Here is a 12,573-nt window from a genome sequence, read left to right on the forward strand (position 1 = left end):
CACGTAAAGGTTGCTGTGTTTCTCTAGATTTGTTTCCTGGGAATATTGGTTGTCTTTTTTCATGTAAACTCTGCTTTATTTCTCAAGATTTGGTTCTTTCTTTTTTTTCATTTTTAAATATCTTATAACGTTGCTTTATTTTTTCGTGGTTTGACTTCTTTGATCTGGATCCGTTTCTGCACGGACCTATTTCTGTGCTCGCGCTTTTCTGATCATGTTCTTTGTTTTATCTTATTTCTTAGATAGTTGCTCTCTCTGTCCCTCTCTTTAGGAAGGAATAAACTACAAATGGCAGCAGTAGCAGGCACCAATTTTAGGACAGGATAGCAATTCCATAGATATAGGAATAGAGTTCAAAATTCGCCTAAAGTCTGTAAATTTTTAAGATACCTATCATATGTTTTCTCCAAAGCTAAGGTTCCTTTTTATTCTTGCCACATATGCCGGCGCGCTCGCTAATCGTAGCTTACACACACTATTATTACGTGTGTAGCACCTGTATATGTAATTAGAGACAAAAGAATAACACACACACACACTAGTAAATATACATGCGTTGGCCATGTAAATGTAATTAGAGATAAAAGAATAGCAAATATTCAACGAGAAAAAGAAATCAATAATACAATTTTAATATGCTTATCTTATGTTAGGTGGAACTTAAAATGTTATAAATTTATATCCCAAAAAATTATACGAAATAATTGTAGTGAGCATTTAGAAATTTTGTTGTGAAAAATTTAGAAAATGATCGTAAATTATTTTTGAAATATGAAAAAATTATATATATATATATATATATATATATATATATATATATATATATATATATATATATATATGATTTTACTTATTCCTTGTATAATCAAGGCTAGTCATAAACATATCTGCCTATAAAATGACGTACTTTAATTTGCATATAAGCCCTTGTTTGCCCTCGCAATAAAGCCTTTTGGTTGTTGCATGTATTTTTCCTCTTTATGTTCTCCATGTGAAATTTACGTTCCCAATACGAAAATATTTATTGTTGAAGGTTTATATAAGGTTGCCACCTTACACTATTAAGGTAAGATGCACCTCAAAAAACCTCTAAAAGAGGGTGCTATGAGAACCATCCAATTGATCATCTCGACCTCAAGATGTGGGATATGAATAAATAAAAAAAATTTTTAGGTCTAGAAAATAATGCATCTTATAATAAGTTATCTAGATTTTCCATTTTCAAGATTTCAAGTATTTATAGATTTGCTTGATCTGTACTATTTTCAAAATTTTAAATTTCAATAAAAGTGAACTCTCATCAATAAGGTTTCAGATAGCAGAACTACATCACTAAGTAAACGCTTTATTTCTACAAGATAAGGAGGGGACCATATACAAACTCTTTCCATATGTATTTTTGTATTTATTAATTTATATTGATAACACCTTATGTTGTGGCTAGGCACATCTCAAAATTCTACTAAAAACGAGTGATTCAACCATGAAAGACCCTCAAATTGATCATTTCGACCTATGGATATGATAAAATAAAAATAAAAATAAAAAGATTTCAAGTCTTAAAAATAGTGCATCTTGTAACAAGTTATCTTAACCGTCTACTTTCAAATCTTCAAACGTTTATAGGTCTGTTAGATCTGTACTTTTTTTAAAATTTCAAATTTTAAAATTAGGGGCAAAAATAGATTTTCATACCATTGTACAGTATTCAACATCAGAACTAGAACTGCATCTTCTAGAAAAAACTTGAGGTGCGCTTTACTTCTATAATATAAGGGGCACCTCATATAAACCTCACCCTATATATTTTATGGGAAATATTTGCTTCTTTTAGGAATTGGAGTCCCTTTCTTGATTTTTTAGGTGTTTGTGTTAACTTCAAAGGTTTCAAGTCATGGGAGTAGTAGGACTCAAATCTCTTTTATTTATTTTTCTAAGTGAAGAATCAGAGTCAATTTTCTTCATTCTAAGTGCAGATATTCCGATTGAAGCTTCAAAATTTATTTAAACAGAATCAAATTGGTTTGAGTTTCTGGATTCATTTTCTATTGATTCCAGTAAAAATATCATCTCCGAAGGTACCAAGATTTCTTAAAACCAAGGATCAAGCAGCAAAGGAGAAATTTGCTGAGTTGAATTTCTTTTTAGAAGAAGTGAAGTGTTTGTGTGTAGTTGAGGTGTGGTTTTTACAACTCACTTCTAGGCAAATGCCAACGGGAAGTGGCAGCCTAACCCAAACCAAGATGATTTAAATACAGTTCACGAAGATCTAATAAATAGCCATCTACATTTTGAACTGACAAAAAAAGTGTAGATTTATTTTCATTTGCAACCAGACAAGGGGTAATGATCCCACCTTTGAGGGCATCCCATCTTTGAGGCACATCTATTTGAGTGAACTAGGTCCATTAGCTAAGAACATAAGTTGTGCTGTTTTAAGTATTCATGTTGAAGGGGTTCTTTCATCTTCAATTTGAAGATTCTTTGACCAAACCATGATATGAAAATTAAAAGGGAAGTACACCAGAAGCCTTTTATCAACATCATTATAAGCTAATGTATATACTCAATCTGCATAGGGAAAGGTTTCTTTACTTCCCCTACAGCATAGAAGATCTATGCTTCCCCTACCATCCAGCCGTCCAATTTTGATCAAGAGAGCCACTCACCATTTGATTTTAGATCCGACGTCTCAAAATATTTTATTTTTAGTTGTGTTTTATACAAATTGTATGAATATGAAATTTGATACATGCCATATTCTCATTAGGGCGTAACTATAAAAAATATTAAAAATAATTTTTTTGATAAAACATAATGACCAAAATACCCCTTGAAACTTTCAGGGGTATTTTGATCATTTTATTTTTTTGGAAATACTTTTTTTATATGTTTCGCTAGTGCGAGTTTAATAGAGGATTGAGCGTACAAAATTTGGTATCAAAATAGTTTATAAAAAAAAATTAAAAATTAATTAGTGTAGAGACGTGACATTGAGATTGGGGCAATCTTAGCCCTCCATTCAGCATAGAGGGTTGGATAAGGAGAAGTATATAAGTTTTATGTTGTAGGGGAAGCATAAAAAGCTTGCCCATCTGCTATCAATTACACATCAAATGACTGGGAAATGCAAGCAGGCAAACCATGCGCATAGATAAGAGAAGTTCGTAAATTTATCCAAATACAAAACTAAAAAGATATACATTCTTGCTAGCAAAAGACTGTACAAATTAAAGGGCAGCTTACTTTAAGTCATCGAAAGAAAATTGGGTCAATGATAGATTCTTCAAGCCAGCAGTGAGAGCATTAATTCTTTCTTCATCCAAAAATGATTGTTCCATGTCCTTAAGCCCCTCTGTTTCTCCAGAATCCAGTCTCCGATTTAGAACAGGTGGTGAGTGTCTCTTCGATACCACAAGAGCTTCGGTCAATTGTTTCAAAAGTTCAACGTCATCATCCTCCCACTCTGTGTTAAGATCCCACACCTTAAAAATATCTTCAAGGGACTCTCCATCTTCCACCCCTGCCATTGTTTCCAGACCCAGATCCCCAAATTCTTCCATGTTCTCAGAGGATGGGGATAAATTCTGAGGAAAACTGTGGACCACAGAGGTGGACTCTTCTTCGATTTTTCCACTATTGTCAAAATAAGGGAAGGAAGCAATATAATCTGATACAGTATCAGGGTTGAGTATATTGGAGAACATCTCGTTCAGTGCATCTAAAGTGCCATTCATAGACATAGGATGGGACCCCAATTCTTTGATAAGACAGGAATCTACCCAGGCTGCGTCTTCTGGAGTAATTTGGTCGTTCCTATGGTTTGGCTCCTCAGAAGTAAATGATAAAGCCTCAATTCCTTCTGATAAATCGTCCATTATCGACATTGCTACATGGAAAATGAGATAATACACTTAATTTAAACAGTTCGTAAAAACAGTACCTATGCTTGCATTCAGAAAATATCGAACCGCTTCCAAAATTACAGGTAAATGAGTGCTTTGATGAGTGTAAACAACCAAAATTCGCAAGTTTTAGGTCTTTCCTTTGCCCACAATGAATTCCACTGCATTACATACAAGATTCCTACCCATTGATAATATGCCCTACACTAGATGAGATAAACAAAAGCTTACTAACTCATACAACACTAACTGCATCTGGTGTCACAACTAGAGAGAGTACATCTTTTTCTGGCATATACATGCTAGACACAAAACTTACCACAACTTTGCTACAATTTCAAACTACACTACTGAAATAGGGAAGCTAAACTAACGTAACAGTTTGCTTGCAAACGTTGCTTTCATGCCTTCAACAACTTACCTAATCCAATTTTAAGTTACAGAAGGCCGCTTACAGAGAACTAGAGAGATCTGTCACTCAAATTTTACAAATCTCATATAAAAATTAACTTTTTCATCAATTAAACAGTTCAGAGCCAAATTGTGCCACTGGTAAATTTATTCTCTATAATACCAAAGATGCCAACAACTACATGACTTCTGGCTGTGCAAAGATAACACAAGAAAGTAAGAAGTCAACCAAAGGGATCAGCAGCATTTAGCTTCAAATACCCATAAAAACTTACCAGACCACGGCAAAGCATTGGCCTTGGCATCATTTTTCATGTAATAGGGGAACCAGGCACTATCAAACTAAACTTCAGAAAGTACTCATAACCATAACCCCATATCATGGTATAATTCAGTGGTGCTGTGGTCTCAATGCTGAAGGAGGCTACTATACCAATGCATTGACAAATTACAAGGAGGATCAGCAGCCCAGCGAAACCGTTTATAGTACCTATGGGAATTGGGGCCGGCACATTGGGGTAACATCCACGATCTGGTATATATCGCATTACATATTGGGCTGCCTTCTACTCCAATTTAAAGGTCTAAAATCTTTATCATTGTTGAAATGCTTTATGAAGTGTTTTAGCTGAACAGGAAAGTATAAATTAAAGGGCATGTATGGATGGTGTGAAACTCATGGATAGCGTGATTTTACAAACAAGGCCTGCATAAATGGATGTTTGCATGGGGCCAGTATCCATGGCATGTATGGTAATCATATGGGCAAAACACCGAAAATGTGTTAAAAAAAAAAAAAAAAAAAACTTATGCCAAGCTATAAGCCATATGCAAACACGCCTAAAGAAATGGTCAGCCAATATTCTGCCACTTCCATTACACACAACCCCCTTTCCCCCCACCAAACCCCCCCACCCACCAAAAATGGGAAAAGGACAAAAACCCCAGTAGGAATGCATTGAACCGACTAAACCAAACATCAATTTTATCGCCCACTCGGAGTCTGTTTAAGACTTCAGGGAAGGAGACCAAAACAAGCTTAGCCTAGCTATTGATCAGAGATTAAAAATATAAAATTGGAAAGAAAAAACTCACATGAGAGTAAGGCTGGGTGGGAAATGAACACAACCAGCCCACCTTATTAGATGTTCTAACGCATTCTAGCGATGGGAAAGATATCTTTCGGATGATTTTTGTTGTTGCAAAGCCAGTGGTAGCCCGAAGAAAAGCTACTGATAGCAGTTCCTACTAGGGTTATTTTTATGTCCTAGCAGAGTAACTGGCAGGCACAAGAAAAGCACTCCTATTCAGTGCTTTATTGGTTAAGCAAAGGTCTCACTCTAGATTGTTCTCACAGAAGGCATCTTACAATAGTGTGTTAATGTAAAGCAAAGACGTATTTCAAAACGAAAAAAATGTCAAGCAAAGAAAGGAACATCAATTATATTCACCCCAAAAAAACAAGGAACATCATTTAGGGGCTTTGTTGGTAAGTAAGGAGTCAGTTTCAAGTGCTTTGCAGGCTTGAAAAGCTCTGTTAATTAAGGAATTCAAACATTTACAATGTTTTGCAGCAGCTAATATCATATTAAAGAAGTGGCTTTATGTTAAGTACAGCAAAGCACTCATTTTAGACTTTTTCCTCGCAAAGTGAAGCACTTGCTTTTGAATGAAATGCATCACACAAACAAAGTCACCTGTAAAGAAATGTCTCTTGCATTAGGTCATAAAGCACAATTTTTGAAGTGCCTTTCATCTTGAACTCGTTTCAAAGTGCTTAACTTGTAGCCACCACTTGCTTTGCTACGACATCAAGGAAATCCATAAGGGGTTTGCACCATAAAAGCAAAAAGTGAAGATGGTTTTTGCTGTTTGTCAATTACTTATCTTACGGAACACTCTAAATGAGTGCTTTGACAATCCCCACGCGGCTCTATAAATATTGCATATCCAAATACTCTATTAAGCAAAACACCGATGCATTCAGTCTATGGCATTTGCACCAAAGAGCAAGTCGTAAACAATGGTGGGATACCCAAATACCTTTATTTTGACAAGGATGTGGAACCATTACAACAGGAAATGAAGGGTTTGGTTCATACAAGCACACTCTCTTAGACTTTACCCTAAGACATGAATGGATTAGAGATACTATGGTTTATGTAATACAAGTGCAAGTTCCGAACTGAAATTGTGCACCAAAAAAACATAGACAAAAGCTTCTGAAGGCCATCAAGGTTTGAGTGATGGAGGATTGACTTATAAAACTCCAAATGCAGACTGTGATCTAAATATGCATGGCATTGTAAATGAAACGGTTTGTCAGACATGTGAAAGGCATGACAACATATTACAGGGCAGGTAAAGGCTTTTGTTCTCCAAGTTATTAATAATTTATTAGGACCTTTTTCCACGCTTGTTTGGCCTCTGATTTGAAGATGCAAAGAGAAAAAACCACAAAAGAAGAGATCTACAACTTTTCTTGGAGAAACTGCTTGTGCAGCATCTATTGATCAGACAAATACCTTTTAAAGGTTGATCTGATTTTATATGCATCCCTCTCTTGTTTTTTTTTTTTTTTGCTTTGTTTTTTTTTCTTTTTGAATGTTTATCCCTTCCTTGTATTTCGTCAGTGGGTCTCTATGAAAAATACAAAAGCCATTTCTTAATTTTGAACTTTTTTTTTTAAGATACAAAAAAATATACTCTCTTGAAGTAATGCTCAACCTGTGGATCTCAATAAAATTTTGCATGCATGTGACAAATACATATTTGACTAACCTCAATTACAGTAGTACAGATCTCAGGAGGATTTGTTTTGTATCTTGCGAGCCATATTATTGAATTATCCTGGCCAAGTCTTCATGATGTAGGAGTGGGAATGGGTCGGTCAGGTCCCCATCGACCCCGACCTGACTAGTTATAAGTTCGACCGGGACCAGGGTTGGGTCCAAGTCAGCTGGGTCTATACATAAATAATATATATATAGTATATTTTACATTATATACTGAATATTGCTAAAATTCAATTATACTAATATATACTGGGTTGAATCAGGTTGAGGTGACCCCAACCTGGACACGACCCAAAAAGATCTAAGCTGGACCCGGATCTGGACCCGTTGGGTCCATAATCTGGGTCCATACCCAGACCTAGTAGGGTCGATCCATCGAGTTGACCTAACCCAATTCCCACCCCTATCATGATGGTTTGTGCTTCTTAATTTTTCAGTAAATATGCAAAGTATTTTACTCAATAAAAGACTACCACATCCAACACCCCAGTGGGAATAAGAATGAATCAAAGAATAATAGAAACTGAAAAGGAAAAAGAAAAGACCCAAAAAAGAAAATCAAATACTGGAAACAGAGTATCCACGCAAAGAGATCTGTGGACTCCAGCCAGGATGCTCATGACCCAATGAGTCTCATCTTGTTAAATATTCCCCAAAAATATTCCCTTTATTTGTTTGTAATGGCTGGCCAGATACTAAACATCTGATTCACAACACGTCTAGTGGTTAAAATTATGGACTCTAGCCATGTGCCATGAGACATGCAATTACAACAAGACAATTGGTAAGACAAGGAGGAGTTCTGTCTGGGAGAACTACTTGTCATTGTGGACACATTTTGATGAGTAGGAACTTGACCCCTCAATTAATCACTTGACAATCCTAGAAAACTTAATCACTAGTTCTAGCCCTTCCAAGACTTCTCAAAAAATAACTCTTTTATGAAAACATCTAACTGCTTGTTTGAAATGGCACTGAATATCAAAGATTGGTGACTTGTCTATGTTTTGGTTGTCATTATCCTGTCAGTTGCCATATTTCTGTGCATATCACTGATGAACAGCTCTATCAGGTCCCCCAGTTGGATCAGTATATTCTTGGTCCCCCAGTTGGATCAGTATATTCTTACTCCTCATTCTCTGGGAAAATCGCCCTTTCAAGAGCCCTTGATATTCCTTAAAATTACATGAACCATGTTTCTGTTCGTCTGGTGACTCAGGATCTGAGATCAAGGAAACTACTCCAGAGATGAATTAAAAAGGAATTGGTCATATCACTTGAGCCAATTTTGGTAATCTTTCCACTTTAGCCATGATAGCCTTGGTCATCCAAGTTTTTAGCTTATCGTATAGTGAAATCTTATGAAGTCATTCCCATATTTGTGGGACAAATCTCTAAGTTATAAGACTTATGTGATGTACAAGCATTTTGCAGTGCCCTCTTATCTAAAATAGCAATAAAAGACAGTTGGTTTGACTTTACAATCAAGAGGTCGCTATTACTATGGTTGGTTTGACTTGCATTCAAGAGGTCTCTATCACTACACTGACTGTCCCACTCCTTAAAAAAACCAAGAGCTACATATTAAGTGTTATCCATTGATAACAGTTCAAAATTCACATGGAATCAGTGTTCACAAAATCGAACCAGAACGGTTAACCGGACATGGGCCTGGAAGTGGTTTAACCGGCCTAACCGGTAAATCGCCCGATTCAACCGCTTTAACAGGGCCAGTCCCGGCCGGTCAAAAAAGTGTTGAAAAAAAATACAAAAAAAAACCTACTAAAATATGAAAAGCATATAAAGAATGATTAAAACAAAACACATTCAAATGAAGTTGAAAATTAACGAAAAAACTGGATTTTAACCCATTTTATATTTTCCAAGGGCTATTTTTAAAATTTTCTAAAAAAGATAAGAAACTATAAAAGAGGGTATTAATGATCAAAACAATTTTAATCTTTACCATAATGTAAAGAATATTTAAAAATGCATTACAAATCAAATTCCTTATTTTTGAGAACAATGCATGGAATACTTCGTTGAAAAAAATCTTGAAGTAGATGTTGTTTCTTCGAGCCTTCATGAAATGGTAGAGAAAAAAATAGAAAGGTAAGAACACTTGAGGTGTTCCAGAGGAAAGCCGCATATGAGGAAAGGACCTTATTATCACAATAGAGTATCTACAACAAGTCAGTTCCCAAGTTGGTCTCACAAAGCATGTGGTGGAAATTCATATCCCTTTTATGATTACCAACCAAGTTTTCTTCCATAATATACACATTCTCCAACCAAATGGTTTGAGAGAATAATCTCCTACATTAGAGTATGGGAGGAAGGCTTTGGGAAGTCAATGACAGATTTCAATCACAACCTTACTGGCACTGGGAGCAGTCATAGTTTCAAAAAGTGCCTGGGGGGGTCCTGGGAGGCCAGTGCCTAGGCGGGCGCCCAGAACCTGGGCGGGCCAGTTGAATCCAAATAAGGATTCTGGCATTCAGCAGTTATGTCAGTATCAGTTGTGCAATTTTTATCATTAGCATCAGGGTTATAGCCATATTTCCAACCGAGATCACCACTCCTATTAGATCCCGAAAAAGACATCTAAAAAATAATGCAAATTACTAAAACAATAAAAAAAATCACTTACTTTGAGTTTGATTGCTCGATCATCAAACTTCCACATCAAAGATGCTTTTAAATACTCAATATCTTCTAAAAAAACCCCCTAATAACTTGCAAAACATTACAAAGTAAATAAAATACCAATGGGTGATGTTTTGATCAATTTTTGTTAACTTTGAGTAATCCTTCGATCCTAAAAAATTCACCATAATCTAGAGTTTTTTGGGGCTATCTCTCTCTAAATTTGGCTCTAAAAACCCTAATTTTTTGCCCAAAAAACAGAGGAAAATCCCCGGCTAGGCGCTGGGCGCCAGCCTACCGCCTAGGCCTAGGCGATGCGCCCAGGCCTTCTGGACCGCCTAGGCGCTGGGCGGTCTGCTTTTTGAATCACAGGGAACAGTCCTTTACCATACACCCCACCCTAAAAGGACCGGAGTACCATAAAGAACTTTCATCAAAACTTAGCTTCAAAGTAACCCTTAAATGATTCAATGTGAGATATACCTCATTCCAGGTATGAGATTGGATAAAGTAAATCATCTAAGAGATGAAGTTAAGGTAGTTTAAAGGACCCAAACCAATCAGGAAACCCTAAGATACACATATTGCATGGCACCTATTGGAACTTATCCGAAGAGAAATAAAATACAAAAAAGATTAGCAAATTATCAAAAGAATAACAGTCATGTGACAAATATACTCGCTCTGAGCATCAATTGAATCAGGGAAAAGAGATTGGCCCAATTTCACTTTTGAGAATGGATATCAAATTGCCAGCACATCTGGTATTTAAAACAAAATAATGTGATCAAGAGTACAATATGGTCACAAAGAACTAAGTAGACTAATCAAAACTTACAAAAAATCAAACAACTATGAACAAATGAAACCGCAATATGTCTTTATTCTTTGAAGCATAACTACTACCTAAACTTGAATATTACAGAGAAATATTAACACATGACACACAATATGACTGTAAATCCTAGATACTTTGAATATGAAAGAAGCTCAGGGATTGAAGAAACATTTGAAACACGACTGATCATGGGGAACCAAATTCATCCATGAAAAGTATGCCATCTGATTCCAAGCTGAAGTGAAGCGTGCAGAAGCAACGGAATTTTTTCCCATTTTCACAAAAGCTAGAATCTATCATTTCATTATAAAATCAATGGTCCAAGAATGAGATCAAAACCAGGCCATAAAGAAGAGAAGAGCGAAAAAAGGAAAGCAATAGAAAAAGAAAAGAGGAAAAAGAAACAAGAAATATAAATAAGATGCAAAGGAAGACCGTACCTTTTTCAGCTGGAAGAGAGAGAGAGAAAGAGAGAGAGAGATCTTCTGCTTGTTGCAGAGGTGCACAACTAAATTGAACTGAATTTGAGAAGTAACCCATAGGAAGACATGCGAAGCGGCACATTGGAATTCAGATAGGCCAGGTTCATCTAAACCGAACGTTTCCATTAGTGAACGGTAATAAAAGTGGGATCTATAACATCTACATTTTCACATGGACCTGCCCTTACCAATATCATTTAAATCATTTCTAAAAAGGAAAAATATTGTTTACGATTTCTATAAGAAATATATGGTCCAAGCTACTTTTTTAAAAAAGAAGATGATAGCCATACACGACGCATCTTTCATTTCGTATGATATTTTATGCACCGAAAATTTACCAAAATACTACTAAAAATTACAATTTACTGACTATTGTTCTGTTAAAGGATTAAAAAAATGAATTTAGAGTCAAAATTTATAAAAGCAACCGGGGCCTTAACCCTGGTCTATCGGGTGATTCCGAGTATCCTAACTAACTAGACCACAACGAATTATCTTTCTATTGAAGGATTAATTTAAAAATTAGCCAAAAAATAAGAATGATTGCCGTTCTATTATATTTAGCCAAAAAATAATTATTGAGTATCCTAACCAAGACTAGAACGGATTATTGTTCTATTAATTTAATATTTAGCCAAAAAATAAGAATGATTGTTATTCTATTAAAATTAATTTAATATTTAGCTCCAATGGATTATTGTTCTATTGAAGGATTAATTTAATATTTAGCCAAAAAAAAAGATTCTATTATGTTTAGCCAAAAAATAAGAATTGAGTATCCTGACCAACTAGACTACAGCGGATTATTGTTCTATTGAAGGATTAATTTAATATTTAGCCAAAAAATAAGCATTATTATTGTTATGTTAAGATTAATTTAGTATTTAGCTACAACGGAGTATTGTTCTATCAAAGGATTAGTTTAATATTTAGCCAAAAAATAAGAATGATTGTTGTTCTTTAAAGGATTATTTTAATATTTAGCCAAAAAATAAGAATTAATTTAGACCCAAATTAAAAGCACTAAATTTAGAGGCAAAATAAACGGATTATTGTTCTATTAAAGGATTAATTTAATATTTAGCCAAAAAAATAAGAATGATTATTGTTCTATTAAGATTAATTTAATATTTAGCAACAACGAATTATTGTTCCATCAAAGGATTAATTTAATATTTAGCCAAAAAATAAGAATGATTGTTGTTCTTTAAAGGATTAATTTAATATTTAGCCAAAAAATAAGAATTAATTTCGGCAAATTAAAAGCACATAGAATTAATTTGGAAAATTAGAAGCATTCTATTAAAGGATTGATTTAATATTTAGCCAAAAAATAAGAACGATTATTGTTCTTTAGAGGATTAATTCAATATATTTAGCCAAAAAATAAGACTTAATTTTAAGCACTAAACAAATCACATTCCGTTGCCGGGACTTGAACCCGGGTCTCTCGGGTGAGAGCCGAGTATCCTAACCAACTAGACTACAACGGA

The 12,573-nt window shown here is 34.9% G+C and overlaps 1 protein-coding gene and 1 non-coding gene across 2 annotated transcripts; both read right to left on the reverse strand.

Moving 5' to 3' along the window:
* Positions 1–3,117: 3,117 nt before the first annotated feature.
* Positions 3,118–11,375, reverse strand: LOC18424379 (uncharacterized). Its single transcript, XM_006828967.4, has 2 exons — positions 11,036–11,375; positions 3,118–3,889 (listed from the first exon to the last, which is right to left on the reverse strand). Exons 1-2 carry the CDS (start codon positions 11,157–11,159, stop codon positions 3,243–3,245), a joined length of 771 nt encoding a protein of 256 aa, XP_006829030.2. The 5' UTR covers positions 11,160–11,375; the 3' UTR covers positions 3,118–3,242.
* A 1,125-nt stretch (positions 11,376–12,500) lies between these two features.
* Positions 12,501–12,573, reverse strand: TRNAE-CUC (transfer RNA glutamic acid (anticodon CUC)). The gene has a single exon. It is a non-coding gene; the product is annotated as a tRNA-Glu (tRNA).

Source organism: Amborella trichopoda, chromosome 9 (assembly GCF_054954075.1).
Source record: "Amborella trichopoda isolate Santa Cruz 75 chromosome 9, AtrichopodaSantaCruz75HAP2 v2.0, whole genome shotgun sequence".
In the NCBI taxonomy this organism is placed as follows: Eukaryota; Viridiplantae; Streptophyta; class Magnoliopsida; order Amborellales; family Amborellaceae; genus Amborella; species Amborella trichopoda.

What these genes read in the sequence shown, in the direction of transcription:
- LOC18424379 (XM_006828967.4), bottom strand. Translation starts at nt 11,159, where the DNA reads ATGTGCCGCTTCGCATGTCTTCCTATGGGTTACTTCTCAAATTCAGTT. An exon ending in CTCTCTTCCAGCTGAAAAAG is followed by an intron (nt 3,890 to 11,035) that starts GTACGGTCTTCC and finishes TTTTCCATGTAG; the next exon opens with CAATGTCGATAATGGACGAT.